General features: G+C 42.4%; 1 protein-coding gene across 1 annotated transcript; it reads left to right on the top strand.

The window, feature by feature from the left end:
* Positions 1–12386: 12386 nt before the first annotated feature.
* On the top strand, positions 12387–21524 carry LOC120575654 (E3 ubiquitin-protein ligase RNF12-B-like). Its single transcript, XM_039826484.1, has 2 exons — positions 12387–13217; positions 21160–21524. Exon 1 carries the CDS (start codon positions 12562–12564, stop codon positions 13138–13140), a length of 579 nt encoding a protein of 192 aa, XP_039682418.1. The 5' UTR covers positions 12387–12561; the 3' UTR covers positions 13141–13217; positions 21160–21524.

Raw genomic sequence — 21524 nt, 5'->3', positions numbered from 1 at the left:
TTATTAGACTATGAGTGGGCGACTGCTCCAACGGAAGTACAGAGGGCCCGGTAGCACTGCACCTCTGATTACTAATATCAAACTTGGGTTGTCATGGTTTATGTCTGATAAACTCGTTCAGATTTTTTTATATGAGAGCGGCACCGTCCCAGGTGGGATGAATGCGTCGTTTCTCTCAATCAGACCAGGCTTTCCCCAGAACGCCCTCCAGTTATTCACATAGCCCACATCATTAGCTGGGCACCACCCGACAACCAGCGGTGGAAGGATGACGTACGGCTGTACATTTCATCATTGGTTCGGGCTTCGGGGTCCAGAGAAAACTACTGAGTCCGACATTGTCTTTGCGTGCGCAAAGTGACTCAACATTCATTTTAGTGATCTCCGATTTACGACCATTACCACCTACGTGAAGTATGATCTTACTGTATTTACGGTTCTTTTTGCCAGCAGCTTTAGATGGGTTTCTATATCGCCCGCTCCAGCCCCGGGGGCACATATGACCGTAGGTAGGCCTACTGTAGCCGCCGGGCCGCTGGCTTCACATATCGCAGTATAGAGCTCCCAATAACCAGAACTGGCTTCTCAGCGGGTGTATCGCTGAGTAGGGAGAAACTTGTTAGAGGCGAAGACGTCCGTTTTCGAGCGACCTTCATCATGTGCACTCCCTGGTCTAGATCTAACGCTTACGCTTCCCTCGGACAGTCACCCACTTTGCCCGGCTGCTCGGGTCTGCCGGGGGACAGCTAGCAGAAGCTACAGAAGCTACAGTATGTTGGCCCGCATTAACTACATGGTGCTGGCGCTACGGAAGCATACCGATTCTGATTCCATGGTGCGGAGCCGTCTCAAATTCACTAAGCCTTGCCTCCAGAGCAGCGAATATACTACATTTATTACATGTATCGTTATCACTAAAGGAGGCAGGGGAATAGCTAAACATTTGACACACAGAGCAAGAGAGAGCAGGAGAGGGAGAGGAATTTAGCCATTGCTAATGGCTAAGCTAAAGTAGCTAACAGTGTTTTAACAATTGTAAATTCAGCGCGACCACTGAGCGCTGTAAGTGAAGCTAAGTATAAGTGCTTGAGTAAAACAATTGTAATTCAAATGCAATCCAGGCAAATAGCTGCTAATTTAAACAGTGAAGCAGAGTTCAGTAAGTTTTTGCCGGAGCAGCAAACTAGCGTTTGTAACACGGGAACACCGGAAGTGACACAATACGCTCACCTTACACGTCGGCACGTCACAGCACGTCTGTCCAATTAGTGCTGCCCATTAGTTTAGCAACAGACTTTTTGTTAAAAGTTATTGTAAATTATTGTAAAAGTTATTGTAAATTAATACTTACTGTTTATTGATCCCCAGTGGGGAAATTACAATTTACACTCTGTTTGTTAGAAATCACTACACACAGGCCTGAAATACACGCAGACATGCTCAGGACCTATTCATGCACAAATGGAGAGATGTCAGAGTGAGTGGGCTGCCAGTGCTGGACCAGCGCCCTGAGTGGTTGGGGGGTACGGTGCCTTGCTCAAGAGCACCTGGCAGTGCCCAGGAGGTGAACTGGCATCTCTCCAGCTACCAATCCACACTCTGTACTTTTGTCCTTACTGGGACTTGAACCCGCGACCCTCAGGTTCCCAACCCAAGTCCCTACGGACTGAGCTACTGCCACCCCAATTTTTATTAAATTTTTTATTTTTATTAAATTTTTTATAAATCATTTAAATTCCCCCATTTTTTTGTGCTGATCAGAAAAGTCATCCAATTTGTGACTGATAACCGTGATCTGATCCAACTGTGAGTTTTGGGATCTGTTGCACCCCTATACAAAACCATTCCAAATAATCAAAGTGATGTAAGGCAAAACAGGTTATGGAACTCATGTCAATTCCCAATGATTCATAAGATATAAAGGAATTAAGTAATTCACAAATCATGAATTAATTCATGCATGAATTCATAATTCATGTACCCTTACCGTAAAGTGTTACCACAACTTTAGTTCAAGCCTGTGGCAGCAGTTCCAAATATTTCGTTTACTGCCATGCAATGAAAAATACCTTTTCACAAAGTTTCTCACAAGTTCAGTGGGTGCATTTTCCAAAAGAATGCTTTAATTCTGAAAAATAAAGTTGGTCCCACACGAAACTCACTCAGTGTCTTAATATTATTTCTTAGATATGTAGGCTAAATACCAAGAAAGTTCCTGAATATTAACTGAGAAACCCCATTATGTTGTGAGCAGTAAGCCTACGTGTGCTGTTGACAAAATTGTGTCTAATCTGTCTGTGTATATGTCTGACCTGGGCTGGCACATGTTCACGTTAAAAAGCGTGTGCACGAGCACTACGGTCACGCACAAAGTGTCCCGGTTTTAGTTCCGGGAAATCTGGTCACCCTACACTAACGTTACCTAATTTATGTCAAAAAGCAGTAGCTAACTAACGTTACTTCAAAGATATGGTTTCATTTGAAATACATTTAAAAATAAATAAGGATATACTAACGTTACCATGCACAGTGCGAACACTTGACAACACTTCACGAGTCTTACAACACCTCTCTGGTCTCAAGTGAAACCATATCTTGGCAGTATTAGCTAACTTTTCTGCTTTTTGAGATAAATTAGCGTTAGCAACGGATAGCTCCTTCGCAGGCTAATATATCAACAGAATAAAGGTTAATAAAACATGGTAATGTAACCAAAGTATTGAAAAATACTTACATGTGGCTATAGTGTGACATTTAGCTAGGTAGGCCTACTGCTGTTTAATCTCGCATTGTGAGACCTAGCTAGCTAATTTAGCTAACGTTACAGTCCTGCGAGGCCTGTTCAGATGACATGTCGGCTGCATTGACTGTATGTGATGCTCCGCTGCTCCGCTCCTGTGTGCTAACGTTAGATTGCTTGTGAAAGATGAGTCAAACTAACGTTAGTCACACAAGGAGATATGAGTCAAACAAAACAACGGCATTATAATACACACAAATATTAAGACATTTCTGTGATATACTGTAAGTCAATAATACTAAATACTGACCGAAATGTGTTTTAATCCAGTAACGTCAGTCGAACAGCTCCACTGTAGTCAGTATATGCTGTTCCAGTATGCTGACCAGCAGGTGTTGACTGAAAAAGACTGTTCCTCCTAGATTTGTGTTTCCTGCTACTTGCGATCTAATTAGAGACGAACAGCCAATCAGAATTGACCTTTAATTCCAGATTGGTTGGTTTTGTGGCACACTTGAAAAAAAAAATTTGAACAAAATTTGAGCGAGTGTGTCAAAAGTGGAGCGCACAGAGTGAAGTGGTTGAGAGTGAGGGAGACATGACCGGAGCGCAGCAGCGTCTACTGGAGCGCAGAAAAAGAGGTTTTGAGAGGGCACACGCGCAAACTGCGTGGGAGGGGTTATTATTGCACGTTAATATGGATAATAGCAAACTTGCAAATACATTTATTGAGAATGGAATAGATTTTTGTTTGCTCAAACTAAATTACTTTTGCGAGTGTTAATTTCTTTTCAAAATGAAATGTAATGTGCTTGCAAAATATAGTTCTCTGTGCTCAAAACATGCAATCGCTCGCTCAGGAATGAGGCACATATATAACGCCATACCTATCCCCCAAACCATTTATTTGAGGTACTTTTCCTTTATCTACACATGATATATAGCTTGATAAACACTAGATAGTAATATTGTTGTTGCAATGTGTGAAATGAAATTTTTAAGTTTTTTTATGCTCAAGTGGTATTTGAGACCGGCTGTACTCCGGTGGTAACTCAGTTCACATAGACAGTACATGCAGATAACTTTAGTCTGGTGGAGAGAACCATCTGGAAGGGCTTTGGAACTCAACTTGCCATTCAAAAGACTCTTTATTCATTTCTGCTCAAAGAGCTTTGTTTCTGCCCACCATCCATTACCGTTCATGAATGTATTATAAGACCTGTAAGACCCGCTCCCGTTTCGTCGGGATGTGTGGTGTTAAAAGATATTTGTGTTAACTCGTTATTAACACGTTCAATTTTGCAGCCCTAATTCAAAGTAAATGTCAGTTGACATAAAACAACTGATGCAGTGACGCACCTGTTGAAATCTTTCACATATGAAGATCACTGTAAATCACTGTTCCTATGATGTAAAGCAGGACCTTATCTGTTGAACTGTGGTGAGGTCTAGGGTCAAAGGTGGCCTTTATTCAACAGCTTGAAGTGTATCCTAGGTAACAGCTGACAGGTTGACTGTTGACCCTAATATTGATTAGTGGTGAAGGGGGCAGGACATTTGATGTATAATACAGAGGCCCACAGATAAACTATTTGCCAAGCTTCTATAAAGACTGTCAAACAGCGATTGTCTTTTGGCCATGGCTTGTTAAAATGAATCCCATTCATTGGCCAGAAAGGAAGTTTTAAAATCCATTGTTCAGCCAATGTTGGCCTCTAGTGGTGAAGGGCTGCTATTGCATTATGCAATGAAAAAGGATGAGAGGTAAAAATGAAATAAGAGTGTCTTTAAACTAGAAAGCATTACACACAGGTACAAAGTGATCATAAGTTGAATGCAGTCGACCATTCTAATGTTAAGAGATAAAGCCATAATTGGAAATGACTAAACAAGATATTAGGTCAAATTTAAAATGTTTGTATTTCAAATGCCAAAATATCTTTAAAGTAAATGAAAACCATTTAAACGTTTTCTACTTTTTTTTTTACATCATGGCTGTATGGTATAAAACCATCAGCTCATTCTGCTTACGGCTCTGGACACTCACACAGGTGTTTTCAGTTAGTTTTTGTTTATTGCTTAAACACATTTCTTGAAATTATATATATTATGTACAATTCCCCAAACTTACTATTTTCAGGTCAAAATGAAACTCTTCAGTCCAAACCATTCAATCTGGCTGAATTACCAAACTTCGCCTCAGACATGATGTACAAGCCATCAAAAACACACACTACAATATAGTCTTACACACTGGTGAGATAAATTCCAAACAATACTACAAAAAATGGTTATAAGTAATGTTGGTTGTGTTTCCCCCTCAAAATATGATGAACACAACAAAAGACACAACAAATGTATACATTTGAAAAAAAATTATTCCTTGATGTACTGTACAGTACCATACACCAAACAACGGACAAGTTATTCTGCCCCAGCATCCCGTCTTTGGTCTCGGACAGGCCAGATAATGTCGTCAGCAACACAGGCTATACTGGCCCTAGCCAGGCAGCGTGCCTGATCCACCAGTGGCACACATCAACTGAAATGTCGAGGCAGGCTTCTTCCATGGCCTGGAGGAGGTGAACACGGATAGAAGGTTTTCAGTCATACATTTCCCCCCACCAATGCCGAAAAAAACCTCCTATATCAGGTTTAGAAAGGGAGAGTATGCAGGCAGAAAGATGTTGGAAAACATTCTCCTCCTCCACCTCCTCCTCTTCCTCCTCTCCGGTGTCCTTGGCCTCTTCCGTGATGTCTCTCTGGATCCATTGTTCCAAAATGGAACGATGCTGTACACAGTGCTCAGCTGTGAAAGAGACCTGGTCTTTCCCTGTATAAATAAAGGTGAAATGAAATAAAAAATAACTGGATGTTTCTCAGTCGTGGATCCTTCGTTGGTTGGACTGGTCCTTCAAAGTCCGGTCCTAAAGAGGCTCGGCAAGGCTCCTCCCTAGCATTAGGAGAACACCTAAATGGAACAGGCTAGCAAGTGCACGTCCTTGCGTCATTGAAAATGTTTCCCCTTCACTTCCGCGCTGCATTTCAAAACACTCGATGAAATGGATGTGGAACTGTGAACTGTGCTGTTCAAATTGTTTGTTGAGATGGAGAAGGTGCATCGGCGTCAGTCTGCTCGCAGGAGGAGAATGTTCTGTCAGAAACTTTGCCAGCGACATGTGGAATGAGAAATGAAGGGATGTGTGTGTAGAGTTTTGCAGTGACAATTCAACGAATCAGAAAGGAGATAATTGCCACAGTAGTTCTCTATCGTATGGAGACTATCTCTCCACTGTTACATTGTTGTTACAGTGTTTCCCACACATAGACAAATTTTTAGCGGTGCGCCACACAATCAACACTGGCTGCCACATATTGCGTTTCGTTATTCTTTTTTTTTAATGCTATTTAAAACATGCAGCGTATTCGTTCTCTCTGTCACTCATGTCACATTGGCTACACACACACACACACACACACACACACACACACACACACACACACACACACACACACACACACACACACACACACACACACACACACACACAGCCCCTCCCAGTTGAGAGTATTACTTGCAGTCGTAAGCTGACACGCCTGATGGGGCTCCTGCTGAGCGCAGACGTCACATCGGCACATTAGGCGTGTAGTAAGCTGCATAATATCCGCACATTAATCAGTCCCTCCAGGATTTCGTTTTTTGAAAATGCCTTATTTTGCGGGAGCTTTTGTAAAAAATTGCAATGTCTTTTGTATTTTTGTTGCAATAAAGTTGCGAAAAAAAGTTGGGATTTTTTTAAAATACTTTTTATACTTTTATACATGTAGCATACTTATGCTACATGGAAATCTGCCTTGATGATTGGTGCATACATACTAACAAAATATTAATCATTAATAAGAATAAACAAATACTGAATCAGAGACAAATATATACAAAATAGGTGTTTAAGTAGTTTAAGCACTGTGTGCAATTGGCAGATGTATATTCCAGGTTGGTGTCAGGGTTGTACATTCTGTATGTTCTGTTTCCTGTTTTATTTTGACGGTCTGGGTTTCTGGCTTTACTTATTTTACTTCCTGTGTTTTCCCGCCCTTGTGATTGCCCTAATGTGTTTCACCTGTTTCCCAGCCTTGTGGCCACTTGTCCCTTGTTAGTCCTCGTTATCCTGTGTATTTAGTCTTTGTGTTTCCCTTGTCTTGTGTCAGGTCATTGTAGTTTCGGTCTTCTGTGTCTGCGTTTCCTGTTTGGATTCTACCCTGTTCTCTAGTGATGGCGAACTGAAGCTTTCTGAACCAGTGAAGCTTTCAATCCAATTGTATTGAAAAAAGGTTCAATACTCAAAGCTTCAGTACTCTATGAGGACATGTAGTGGTGAAAGGAAGAATAGCATCGTGTCACAAACTGTTTGACAGATGCTCCTGGGACGCGTTGTTATGTCCCAGTGTATTGTTTGTTAATTGTCTAAATAAAAATATTAGATCACAACAAAATAACAGTTTCACAGATATTAGGCATGAATGTCTGTGAGTCAAAGATGAGTACATTTTGTGTATGAATTCATGGATAAATAAATAATAACAAATAACTTATCCTATTTGTGACCATGCATCAATGAAAATGTCATTGCCTTCTCCACAAAATAAAACTATAAAGATAGGATTATGGTGTGAACGTTTTTTGTGTTAGAAAACAAATACATCAATTTTGGAGGGAAATTAATGTAGAACACATTGCACATTGTAAACACGTTTCTGTTATTATATTGAGTAGCCTACGTAGCCTAGAGCAACACTGTCTCCTCAGCCAAATAGGTGAGATAGGCAGTGCAGAAGGCGTAGGCTATATGGGCAATCTAACAGTGTGACATGTAGTCTACTGCCAGTGTGGGGGTTTATAGAAATAGTGTGAGTCAATTGATTGGGGAAGTGCTTTGACAGTGGCAAGGACATACTTTGGGACAGTAAAAGTGCTTGTGAAAGTTAACAAACAGTGATGATGCTTATGGACAATAACAGTGCTTGTGGACAGGTCAGGGGGTTATTGTTGTGATTGGTGACGTGTTTATGGGAAAAGGAATTAAAAATAATTTTTATTCAGAAAGAGAATCTTTTCCACAGTTCCAGGGCTGAGCCTATTTCCTTTCTTGCTGACGACTTCACCAGCCTTGGAAAATACCCGCTCACATAGCACAGAGGAGGCAGGTGTGCACAGAATGTTACGTGCCAGCACGTACAAGTGAGGGTAAACATGTTTGTGCTGTGACCAAAACTGGAGTGGATCTTCTGAGCGTTGTATGTTGGGCTCACTGAGGTACCTCTGCACCTCCACAGTGGCATTCGCAGTGGCACTTTTCACCTTCCTGGTCTCCGTAACATGTTGGTCCAGTAAATCCCATAGGCCAGTTCCTGTATAGTGACAAAAACAATGCATTAAGCTACAGAAATACTATATAAAACATGACAATATTGACTATAGATTCATACCTGAGGATTCAGCAGGCTCTTGTGCTGTTGGGTCAGGTGGAGTGTTGCTGTCTTTGAAAAGAAATGAATATTCAGCTGTGAGCCTTCTGATGGCATTCTGAGAATTTCCTGGGTTGCAAAATCCCACTGCTTTGAATGGTGGATCCAGGAGAGTGGCCAGGGAGTGTTGACTTGCTGTTTCATAGTGACTTAATCTCTCCGTCATGAGCCGCGTGAGGTTGGTGCAGAGCTCCTTCGCCATCTCACCATTCACCTCCCGCAGTTTAGTATTAATGGCATGCCTCAGCATTCTCACAAGGGGAACAATTTTGGAGCCAGAGACAGTTTTCTCTGATGACAGCTCCACCGTTGCCTCTTTTAGAGGAGATAATGCTCCAAGGCATTCAGGTATGTTATGATATTCTGCTGAAGTCAGGGCCGCCAAATCGGTGGAGAGGGACACCACAGCAGTACTGACCGGTTCCCTCTGCTCATAAAGCCTGGCCATCATTTCATACGTGCTGTTCCAACGTGTCTTCACTTCCTGCACAATCTTGTGAACAGGTATCCCCATCTGCTGCTGGATGCTAAGGAGTCGCTCTCTGGCAAGTGCTTGTCCTGAAATAGGCAGCAATATTCCTGGCCTTGCCCCTTATTTCTTCCAGACCTGGTGTCTGGTCAATGGCTTTCTTCACAACCAGGTTGATAGCATGGGCAATACAAATGCTGTGTCTGAGTTGCAATATATTTCCACATGCCAACATGTTTGCTGCACCATCAGTCACAAGGCATCTCACCTTTCCCTGAATCCCCCATTCCTCCATGACAGATGTCTTTGTAGCTGCGATGTTGGCTGCCGTATGCCTCTCTGGAAACTTCCCCACCGATAATAATACGGTGGACAATTTGTCATCGGCATTAATGTAATGGCAGGTGATGGCAAGATACGCATCCATATGGATAGATGTCCACATGGCTGAGGTCAGACTCACAGCTGTAGCCTTCAGCAATTCATCCTTGGCCTTCTGCTTTTCCTCCACAAACTTGGACTCCACCATGGCTTTCACAGTTTGCCGTGATGGCAGAATATAGGATGGATCCAGAAGGCTCACAAAAGCTCTGAATCCAACATCATCCACAATGCTGAACGGTTGTGAGTCTTTTATGACCATGTGGACAAGTGCTTCATCTATCCGGTCCTTTCTATTTCCTACAACACAACAAATGTACATTTATAAATGATGCAGTATGACTACATGTCATTGATAAATGCATGCATGTAGGCCTACTGCAATGTGAGAAACCCAAACGGTTAAGACAGAAGTAAATAGACACACTACGGAGTTCACACTTGAAAAGGAACAACAGAATCAGAAGACAAACTCACCCTGACTGCTGGATTCAGCTTGTGCAGTGGCAGTGGCACGATCATGCTTGGCACGGAAGTGCCTCAACATGGATGAGGTGTTGTTGTTATAGGCCAGCTTCTGGTCACATATCAAACACTGGACCTACAAAAGAAATCACAATAAGTATCCTTAAGAGATGTTTTCCAATGACACTATGTTCTTTTCTCATGTTTGGCCATAGTCTGTGATCACTCTTTTAAAAAACAGATCCTGGCCAGTGGCAGAATATGAGCCAATATTAGATGATACATGATAGATGCAACCACACAACAGAATTTGTGAACAGGCTACACCAAGCCTACATCCCAAATGGTAGAAAAGACTAGTGCTTGGCAGAATGTATATAAAAGATGTGAATATAAAGAGGTTCCTATTGCCTATAGTCAAACACTATTTCATTGTTAAGCTATAGTTTAGGTTGTAGCTGCTTTAAATATAGACATTTCCGTATTATGGAGAGCCGCGTAGCCTAATGCACATCAGCGTATCCCATATATGTAATAAAATAACATAGGCTATTGCCAACCTTGTTGGGCAAAATCAAATCAAAGTGTTCCCACATCTCTGACCGGCCTCTCTTCGCAACAGGTTCCATATCTAATCCTCGCTAAACTTTATGAACGCTACCTTCTACTCGCTATAAACTATTTTATAAACTGTCTACTCGCTATGAATTTACCTGCAATAAACTCTCTACTTGCTATCAATTTACCTGCAATTAACTGTTTACTTGCTATGACTTTACCTGCTATTAACTGTCTACTCTCTATACAGTTACTTGCACAAAACTCTGTATTTGCTAAGTAACTTGGACAAAACTGTTTACACGCTATAAACTCACCTCCAATGAACTCTCTACTCGCTATAATCTTACCTCCAATTAACTCTCTACTCGCTGTAATACTCGCTATAATAATCTCTCTATATTCACTAACTCTGTTGACTCTCCTACTTCAACAACCCACAAATACGCGCCCTGTGTCGCACTTCTTTTAAAGCTTTGAATTCACCTTCGAAGCAGTCACGTGGGTGTGTGTGAAACGAAGCTTCGGACGTCACTGGTCACGTGATTATCCCAAAACGAATCAAGCTCCGATACAAAGCTTCATTCCAAATTGGTTCATTTCTTCTATACATGCCTCAAAGCAGGAGGTTCACGGATAACATCACTACTGTTCTCTGAATTCCTAGTTTTTGGATATCCTGTTTTGTTTTTTTTGGACATTGTCTAGAAATAAATCCTCTGCTCGACTTACCTTTGCCTGCACTCTCTGCATTTGGGTCCACCTTTCCCCGACGATCGTGACAGAATGACCTGACCAACTTGGACTCAGCAGAGTGTTTTTTTCCGGTGGGTTCCCAGTATTTGTTTTTCTGTTGCTGCTTGTACCTAGACTATGGAGCCTGTTCATACTTTGTCGGATGAACTGTACGAGTTGACGTGTGACCTGATGGAGCTTAGTACCTTGTGGAAGAGGGCTGTCAGTAATGACCATAAGGAGGCAATTCAGTCGTTTGCTCGTAGGAAATTGTCAGAGAAACCCTGGTTTAGAGGACTCGATTCCTAACGTGGTTAAATGCTTAATTTCCACTCCAGCACATCAATCTGCAAAAGGATTGTGGTCAGCCAAGCCTTTTAGCTCCACCAATGCTTCACTCAATCAATTGCCAGTTCCTCATCATATTCCGAGCCAGTTAGCTACCACTAGCCGGCCTACTTCTCGGCCTGCTACCCAGTGTTGGGAAAGTTCACTTTCTACATGAACTAGTTCAAAGTTCAGTTCACAAATTTTAAAATTAACTAGTTGAGTTCATAGTTCATACTTCAAAATTTTGAACTAAGTTCACAGTTCCAAAAATGAACTAGTTCATAGTTCTTTTTTTCCATATGTTGCTGCGAGCTATTATTTTTCAAAATTATTGCCACAGCCCATATAGAACCACAGACAGCAATTATTTTATCAGTTTTAACACTGAAACTATGCGTCCTTGCTGCTTCGTCGCCTCCATACTGCTTTTTGTTTTGATGACTCATGCGGCGGTGCGACGCTGGAGTTGCCAGATTGGGTGTTTTTTCCGCTACATATGAAGGCCTGTTTATGGTGTGTTTTAGCCGTGGTTTTGGCCTGGAAGGCTCTATAGAAATCTCGCACCCTATTGGACGAAGTTAAACTGAGAGAGCGTGGCGTTCACAGACACCAGAATAGAGCTGAAGATCTTTGCCCGAACCCGACGGGACCCAACGGGACCCAACGGGACCCAACGGGTTTGGTCGGGTTCAGTCTTAATTTCTATTATTTTACACGGGCTCGGGCTTGCGCTTCGGGTTGCATGGTAAATGTGCGGTCAGCTGATGCGTTTCGATTAGCGTGAAAATGGATCCTGAGGAGGTGAAACGGAGGCTGGTCTCTGGAGGACTTAGCCTGTTTCTTTGTTCCAACTTCCAAGTGGCCTATAGCCTCCGTTAGTCATGAATGAATGATGTTAAAACATGTATAAATGACTCATTTTTTACGAAAGACAAAGGAGCTGTGTGTGTGCGGCGCAGTCTCTTTTTTCTTTCTCTCCCTTTTCTGCAGAGTGGTGCGTGTGCCCGCTCGCGGTGTGACGCGCGTATCCGCGCTATTCTCTGACACTCTGACTGCTGATAGACGGCCTTTTGTACAGTCTGTAAACGGGTTCGGGCTTTTAAAAAGCTGTCAATCAAAATGTACTTGTCGGGCTCGGGCCGAACTCTGTCGGGCTCGGGCCTTTTCGGGCCGTACTTTTAAGGCCCGATTACAGCTCTACACCAGAATGAACGAGTTCACAGTAACGTTCATTAGGCGGTAATACCTAAGAAGTTCAGTTCACATTCGCCCAAAATACGAGTTCAGGCGCAACACTGCTGCTAGCATTGTGGCTACAGGATCTCTGTTTTTCAACCAGCCTGCTCCTCTGGCCGCTATGCCTAGTCCTGTCGTTTCTCCGCCTGGTAGTGAGCCAGAGACTTATGTGACTGTTTTCCAGTACCTAGCTAGATGTGCTAGACGGACTGGATTACTAGCTGGTGATCAACGGTCCAGTTCGCCTTCCTGCAGCTCCCCTGAGCAGTCCTTTGAAGGGACCCGACGCCATGCACTGGTTCAACCGTTCTCCAGTGGACCGGATCCTGAGTTGTCCAGTGGACCGGAGCACGTGTTGTCCAGCGGACCGGAGCATGTGTTGTCCACCAGACGTGAGCACGTGTTGTCCAGCGGTCCCAAGCGGTGCGGCAGTTCCGAGCTGAGCAGCGGTCCAGAACTTCTGCTGACGTGCTGCGTTCCAGAGCCAGAGTGGACCAGCGTTCCAGAGCCGGAGTGGACCAGCGTTCCAGAGCCGGAGTGGACCAGCGTTCCAGAGCCGGAGTGGACCATTATTCCTGAGCCAGAGTGGACCAGGGTTCCAGAGCTAGAGCGGAGCAGTGTTCCAGAACCTGAGCTGACCGTTCTCCAAGAGTCTGCGTCGCCCGACCTCCCAGAAACTACGTTGCCCGACGTCAAATAAATCCTCTGCTCGACTTACCTTTGCCTGCACTCTCTGCATTTGGGTCCACCTTTCCCCGACGATCGTGACAGTTGGAGGTTAGTGCAAAGTGTAGGGGTGGGGTTGAGAAACTAGAAAACTACTCTGGGCTGAGATTTCCTAGTAACCTTACCAAAAAGGCTCAGGATGCTCTAAATGTTGGTAAAATATGAAAATGGCTGATGGATTTAAGACAAAAAATAATTTATTGAATGATCAAATTTGAACATATGTGTCAGTGCCTTGTTGATTTTACATTGTTAGTTAATTTCCTATCCTGGCCTGGGACACTGGGACACACATTATCTTTGCACTTAATGAGCGTAGCTGTCCTCAATTTAGGTCATCGTGTACGTCTCAGCTCCAGTATTTCCTGCATCCACTGTGTGTGTTTGTGAGCGAGCTGCAGAGACAGCGTACGTTCATGTTAAAATGTATATAGGTTGGCAGGACGGTCTGAAATGTTTTGCACGGCCTTTCGCTGTACGTTTTGTTGGTAAATGTGAGATGTTCGAGTCACACACATCTCGTCTTCATATTAGAAATAAGGAAATGAATTTGGCGATATGCGTGTGTTACGTCAACCCGTTCTCACTCCTGCTTGGTCAGTGGCTCTCAGAGTCACATACTGATGCAAAGTTTGGCACATGGGACTGCTGGGATTGGTTGAAGTCTGGTTATCGGTCAAATTTGCGGAAAAGTTGTGGTGATTGGGCAAAATTGCGAGTAGCACTGAATTCACGGTGATTGGTTGAATTCACGTTAATTGTTGCGATCACAAAATCCTGAAGGGACTGATTTAAGCTGTACAATAACTCATAACACATAATAAGCCGCATAGGGATGTCCACCTCCCCAGACATCACCGCTGTATGGAGGCAGTTATTGCACTGGATCCTCAGTCATCTCAGTGGTTGGCTGATTGAGGGTTGGGGAGGGTTGATGCCGCATTCTCAGATTGAGTGGTGGCTCTGCCTTCACATCATGGGATTGAGGACATCCAGATAGTTCCCCTCATCCTCCTCTCCTTCAATGAATGAATTAATGTATGAATGAATGAATGAATGAAACCTTTATTGCCCCGAGGGGAATTTGTTTGCACTCAAGGGAGCCACATTAAACATTAAGCACATACAACGGTATATAACCATAAACAATAAAAACCACACCAAACATCCAACAACAATGAAGACGTAGAGGATACATAAAACAAAACCTAAACAACAACGCAGCAATGGTGGTGACATGCAATCATCAGTCCAATCGCTAAGATGAATCAATAGATAATTAAATAAATAATCAATAGCACACATTATAAAATGTCTGCTGTGCCTGTGTCTGATCTGTTCAATAACTGAATGCTCCTCGGCACAAATTACCTCAGGGCCAGATTAAGAGTATACTGTTCTGTGAGGTTGGAGATGCTTTTAACATCGGATCCAGTAATTTTCCTGCCTATTTTAGTCACCTTGTCCAGCATGTTCCTGTTCTGGACAGAAAGACACCACCCCCCTCCAGCACTGGATGGCGAAGGTCACCACACTCTGAATGAAAGTTAAATAAAACAATGTCAGAGTTGTTGTGTCTGCATTAAAACTACGCAGTTTCCTTAAAAAATAGAGCCGTTGCTGTGCTTTCGAGTATCTTGCTAGTGTGTTGGCAGACCACATGAGTTTGTAATCAATAATAGTGCCCAGATACTTACACTACTGGTCAAAAGTTTTAGAATACCCCAATTTTTCCAGGTTTTTATTGAAATCCATGCAGTTCAATGGCTTATTGTACTCCTGAAATGAAAGAATAGAACAAATGAACAATGTAAGTTAAAAAATAAATCATGGGGGATTTCCAGTTCATGGAGTAAGCAAGGAGGGACGAACAGCTCCGCCAATTTTTCGTTAACATAGATCCCTAGACCACTTCTAAACGACAATTTTGGGAGAAACTCGAGGAATGATCCGGTAAGACTGCGAGCCCTGTCATGAAAAGAGGGAGTAACAGAAGATACACACAGAAACTCTTATCGCCACCGGGCAGGGCAGAGGGAGGTAGCAAGATGGCGGATGATGAGGATACTACCCCCGTCATGGTAAAGACGCTAATGGGCGAACTGAGACAGGAGCTGCAGTCTTACAGAGAGGAGATGGCGGCCGATATGGCAGTACAGATAGAATGGAGAGAGGCCACGGGCTATGATCGTGACGCTGCATTATTACGCGGATAAGGAAAAGATCCTGAAATTATCCAGAGAGAAGGGCCGCCTAATCTACAAAGACTCTCCCGTGTATATATTCCCTAATGTGAGCCTGGAGGTTAACAAACTATGAGCAGCGTTTAACCAGGCGAGAGCAGACCTGCGCAATGCGAAGATCACCTACAGTATGTACTATCCGGCGAGAGTGGTATTCACCCTGGACAACGCCAGGCACTCCTTCACTGATCCCCGAGAGGCAGAGAAATTCATCAAGATGAATATCACACGCCCGTCTGAAGACGTCTGACGAACATTGTTTCCCCCACATGCCTCCCTGAAGCAACCTGAGTAACTATAACTCCTTAAAAAGAGCAGTATTGAGGAGTGGTGGGCTGCTCCAAATAGCCTGACTAAAACACTATAAAAAGTAATTTATTATTATTATTTTTATTATTTCTATCTTTTTTTATTTGTTTGACTGATATTAAGTCCTGGGTATCCTAGTAAGATTAATATGGGGCGGCACCACATAGCCCTGTTAACGCTGGGCGTACTGAGGGTGGATCTGGTTTGACGAATACCGAGTCCAGGTGGCTGTACTGCTGTACGGGCAAAACAAATATTTAATTTTTATTTTATGTTTTATGTTACTTCATTATTTTATGGCTATTTGGGCGGAACCTTTTAATTTTTAATTTCTGATTTAAAAGCAGAAGCTATTAGGGAGCTGAGGTAGGTCTTGAAAGAAGGTTGGTCTAGGGAAAACGAACACATTCGACATAGGAGCTTAGTGGAAAGTCAAGAGACAAAGATTTCCGAGAGAGGTTTTTTTTTTTTCTCGTTTAAGTGTTAGATAACATGTCGCCTGCCAGGGGAAAGACAACAAAGAGTTTGGGTAAGGTTCTGAAGGGAAAGTTCTATTCCCAATACAGGTTTTCTTTATTTTATGTTTTGTCTGAGGGGATGCCACAAAAGGAACGTCATACCAAAAATGTGATTTTTCAAACAATACAATAATGGCTGATATGGTTAATAACTCTGATGAAACTATACCAAGAATATCAATATATATATCAATTTGTTATTTAATTTGTTGAAATTATAAGGGACTAAATGGAGCTGTAAAGCGAGGCAATGTACTGGCTCACCTTGTAAAACTGAGAACAGATATTGCATTCTTACAAGAAACGCTCTTGAGGAATATGATCACCATAGGTGATGGTGTAAATGGACAGGACAGATAATCCATTCTTCATTTAACTTTAGAAGCAGAGGCACTGCAATAATAATCAAACATTCAATACCTTTCAAAATGTCACAAGTCATAGCTGACCCACAGGGGAGATTTGTTATTGTGATAGGAAATCTTTATGGTTACCCGATTACTCTGGCTAACATTTATGCGCCCAATGTTGACGATGAGCAATTTATAGCGACGTTTCTAGCCAAACTACCTAACATGAACTCTCACCAATTTGATAATCGGCAGGGATTTCAAATTGGTCTTAGACCCCAACCTCGATATCCTCAAACAACCCTCAAACAGCTCTATCTAAATCTGCAAGGAGAATTCACACATTTTGCTACGTACGGCAAAAGAATATGAAGGTATTAAAAGAGGAGGGTCAGAACACAAGGTGGCCTTATACGCAGATGATTTACTGTTGTTTATCTCTAATCCTGAAAAATCAATGCCTGACATAATGTCGGTCTTAAGAAACTTCGGCATAGTATCTGGATACAAGCTCAACCTCTCAAAAAGTACATTGTTTCCAATTAATCCAAAAGCCTGACAGAACAGACTCAATTTCAACTCCCTGCCATTTACAGTCTCAGACCAATTTAAATATCTGGGGATAAATATTACTGGAAACCATTCTGACTTATTCAAATACAATTTCCTGAAGCCACAACGTAATACGTAACTTTGACAAATGGGCACATCTTCCAATCTCCCTTGCAGGTCGAATTAATATTGTGAGAATGACCATTTTGCCAAGACATTTATTTATCTTTCAGTGCATCCCTATTCTCATTAACAAAGCATTTTTTGACAAATTAGACGCGGCCATATCTCATTTTATCTGGAATAAGAAACCCCCAAGAATTAAAAAAGCGTATCTGCAGAGACCTAAAACAATTGGTGGTATGGGGTTGCCTTGCTTTTGGCTCTATTACTGGTCTTGTAACATTCAATCCATGTCTTTCTGGTTCTACGCGCAGGAGGCCGAATGGGTAAGGATGGAAAATCTAACTAACTCTACTTCCTCTTTAGGAGCAATACTCTTTTCTGCTCTGCCAACACCAAAGATTAAGATGAAAAACCCAACTGTTTCACACTCAGTTAAAATTTGGTCCCAAGTTCGGAAGCACCTTGGCTGGCAGAGTTGTTCAGCGCTAATGCCAATAATAAATAACCACTCCTTCCCTCCGTCACTTTCCGATTTATCATTTTACAATTGGCATTTACAAGGAATTCGGACAATCAATGATCTATTTATTGACAGGCATCGACAACACAGCTGACAGGTTAGTCTCTCTCTGTTAATACATGTGCTAGAAAGAGGTTTGCTAATGTTTTAAAGACCACACCGAAATATTCACTCTGATATTCAGGCTCTGCTTCGGATGCCGTCTCTGATCGTAATCACTCCTTCACTGACCAAACAGCATTCATTAGCAGAATGTTAGCGTGTTATGGGCTACAACGACTCACCCTGTAAGAAATCAAAAGGACATAAGTACTCGTTCATTCAACTTTCGACCTATAACCCATGTTGAACTTGCAAAAACTACAATCAAATCTGAGGTTTCTCAATGACAATCAGGCGAAAGAGACACATTTAGCCGTCTAGCTCCATAGAGTCCCATTCATTTTGCACTGGACCGCGATCACCCCCAGTGGAACTCTGGTGGAACTGCAACCAAAATCCGGTACAATGGGGCTGGATAGGGAGTGGAACGGCTTTCCGTAGACCGGCTTTGGCCAAACTAAGCTGACAGAAGCACAGAAGAGTTATGATACACTGATACACCGTCTCATCCAGTCGCAGTGCTGTAAACTGGCAGCTTTTAATGTTGTAGACCACTGATTTTTTTAGTAGTTTAAGTGTAAACATGTATTGTTATTGTGAATCTTTGGTTTAAACTAGCTTTCAAACAAACGCCCCCCAAGGGCACCTCGATGCCCCCATTTCCAAAATATTGCTTCCAACGCCCCCCATCATCTTCTGAACGCCCCCTGGGGGGGCGGTACCTCCCCCGTTGAGAAACACTTATTTAAACTAACATTCTTCATGGCCCAGCCAGGTTTCAGTAAGACAGAATAGATCAATTTGATTATCTGATATCAAATCATTTACTAATACTGCTTTAGAAGACAGAGATCTAATATTTAATAGTCCACATCTAATTTTCCTATTTTGTTCTATCATTGCAGTGGTTGTTTTAATTCCAATTAGGTTGTTAAGTATAGCCCTTCTTTTGTTTACCTTTGATTTAACCGATCTGAGTCGGGGGACAGACACCGTGCTTATTAGACTATGAGTGGGCGACTGCTCCAACGGAAGCACAGAGGGGCGCATAGTACTGCACCTCTGATTACTAATATCAAACTTGGGTTGTCATGGTTTATGACCGAAAATAGACTCGGTCAGATTTTTTGATATGAGAGCGGCTCCGTCCAGACTGGGATGAATGCTGTCTCTCCTAATCAGATCAGGCTTTCCCTAGAATGCCCCCCAGTTATCTATGTAGCCCACATTATTAGCTGGGCACCACCCTGACAACCGGCGGTGGAAGGATGACGTACGGCTGTACATTTCATCGCTGATCAGGTTTGGCAGGGGTCCAGAGAAAACTACTGAGTCCGACAGTGTCTTTTGCACAAAGTGACTTAACATTAATTTTAGTGATCTCTGTTTTGTGTAATCTGGTATCATTACCACCTACGTGAAGTATGATCTTACTGTATTTACGGTTATTTTATTTTCAGCCAGCAGCTTTAGATGGGATTCTATATCGCCCGCTCTGGCCCCAGGGACGCACACGACCGCAGCCGCTTTTCTTGGAGCCTCTAACCTCACGTTTCGCAATATAGAGCTCCCAATAACCAGAGCTGGCTTCTCAGCGGGTGTATCACTGAGTAGGGAGAAACTGTTAGAGAGGCGAAGATGCTCCAGTTTAGAGCGACCACCGTCATGTGCACTCCCCAGTTTAGAGCTAGCGCTACGCTTCTTTCAGACAGTCAATCCAATCCACTTTATTTATACAGCACGATTTTAACAAAGGTTTCCAAAGTGCTGCACAAAAAGATAAAAACTGAATAGATAACACAATAAAAGCACAATAAAGGAAGATGTACCCAATATAAAGATAAATGCAATAAAAATAAAAAGTTAAATGAAATGCTATGTCAATGTCAATGCTTAAAACTAAAATGCACTGTCCGCACACAATTAAAATAAGCAAGTAAATACATAAGATCAACACTTTAACTGGTGTTAAAAGCCAAAGAAAAGAGATGGGTTTTAAGAAGGGTTTAAAATTAGACAGAGAGGAGGCCTGTCTAATGTGCAGAGGCAGTCCATTCCAAAGTTTTGGAGCAGCAACGGCAAACGCTCAATCCCCTCTGAGCTTAAAGAGCAATGTGCAGGTTGAATTCATAACTGAATTAATACTTAATGTTGTCTGAAGATGTCTTTTAAAAACACATAAGTAGAAATTGCTATGTTACACTAAAGCAGAAATTTTGATGAAAGGGTGCCCATTTTTAAGCTAGGCTCTGAAATAGCCTTTCCCGCTAGCAACGCGTCATATGACGTAGGCAGAGGCAAACAATAGGTTGTGCTCCTGCTCCGTTACTCACTCTACAGTGGTGAGAGAGAGCGAGATATAGAGAAAGTTTTAGAGAAGTCAAGTCATAATGGTAAATTATTGTGTTTGTGCTGGTTGCACAAAGTCCAGCCTGTCACGAAATCGTGTACATAATTTTCCTTGTAGGAAAAGCAAGGTTTTTCGTTTTTGGGTGCGTTTTGTGCAGGTGAAGTGAGCAGACTTCACTGCCGCGTCTGTCACCACACTCGGTCATTTGTGGTGCTCATTTCACTCCGGAGAGTTATAGACCTGGAGATTTGTTGGAGTCTCGGATGGGATTTTGGAGTAAGGACAACGTGAAGCTGATTACCGAAGCTGTTCCCTCGGTGCACTCGATGGAATCAAGTCCACCACCATCAAAGCTTTCACCTGAATCTGGCGCGGGCAAGACTGGAGGACCAAGTGCTAGCACTTGCAGAAATTCCATGCACCGAAAAAGAGCTCTTAGTAGAGTAAGTCTTACTTTTAATTCTTGTAACTCTTAATTTGGCTAATTTCGTAATTAAGCTAGCTATGAGCTGTTGGCAGCTAGCTAGCACAAACACCCCCGTTTCCCCCGCATTAAGCTAGCTATGAGCTGTTGGCAGCTAGCTAGCACAAACACCCCCGTTTTCCCCGCATTTTATTAAGCTAGCTATGAGCTGTTGGCAGGCAGCTAGCTAGCCCAAAACTCCAGTTTCCCCTGCATTTCAATTCAGACCGTTCTCCCACCCGATTTTGTATCCCAGTAGGCTACTCTCTGGTAATTTAGAAAATCAAAATTGATATATTAATCAATATGCTGAAATCTCCTAGATTTTGCCACTAGAGGTTTTGACACGTCAGAGCTGCATTGGTTTTATTTCTCTTTTTTTATTATTATTACTGATCCAGTTGGTAACTAAGCTTGTATCCTATTTTTGTGAGTGATTTTGAACCGCCGTGTTTTTCAGATTTTGGCAGAGAGTGCAGCCAGTAATGAAGGGATAGATGCACCTAGCACTGTAGATTTTGAAGAGACAGAGGGCTTCTCTCTACAGGATCCTGGACCATTAGTGCTTCATCGTGGGTCACAGTGCAACATCACATGTCTGCACTGCTCATCAGGTAGTGTAACTTGTATCTATCATTAGCTGGGTCATTCTACAGAAACGTCCACTTTTGGTATGGCAAGATGTCTTAATTTTTTTTTTTTTTCTAACATTTAAACTTAAACCACATTATTAGATTACCCTTTGACTTTATGAGTACACATAAATGACAGCTTAATGATTTTTTATTTTTTTTGTGCATGTATTTAAAGACGGCATACACCATT

The sequence above is a fragment of the Perca fluviatilis genome, chromosome 16, assembly GCF_010015445.1.
Source record: "Perca fluviatilis chromosome 16, GENO_Pfluv_1.0, whole genome shotgun sequence".
In the NCBI taxonomy this organism is placed as follows: Eukaryota; Metazoa; Chordata; class Actinopteri; order Perciformes; family Percidae; genus Perca; species Perca fluviatilis.
This window is presented reverse-complemented; position numbering and strand designations above follow the sequence as displayed.

Bases quoted from the DNA above. Each gene is read 5' to 3' on its own strand.
- LOC120575654 (XM_039826484.1), top strand. From the start codon at position 12,562: ATGCCTAGTCCTGTCGTTTCTCCGCCTGGTAGTGAGCCAGAGACTTAT.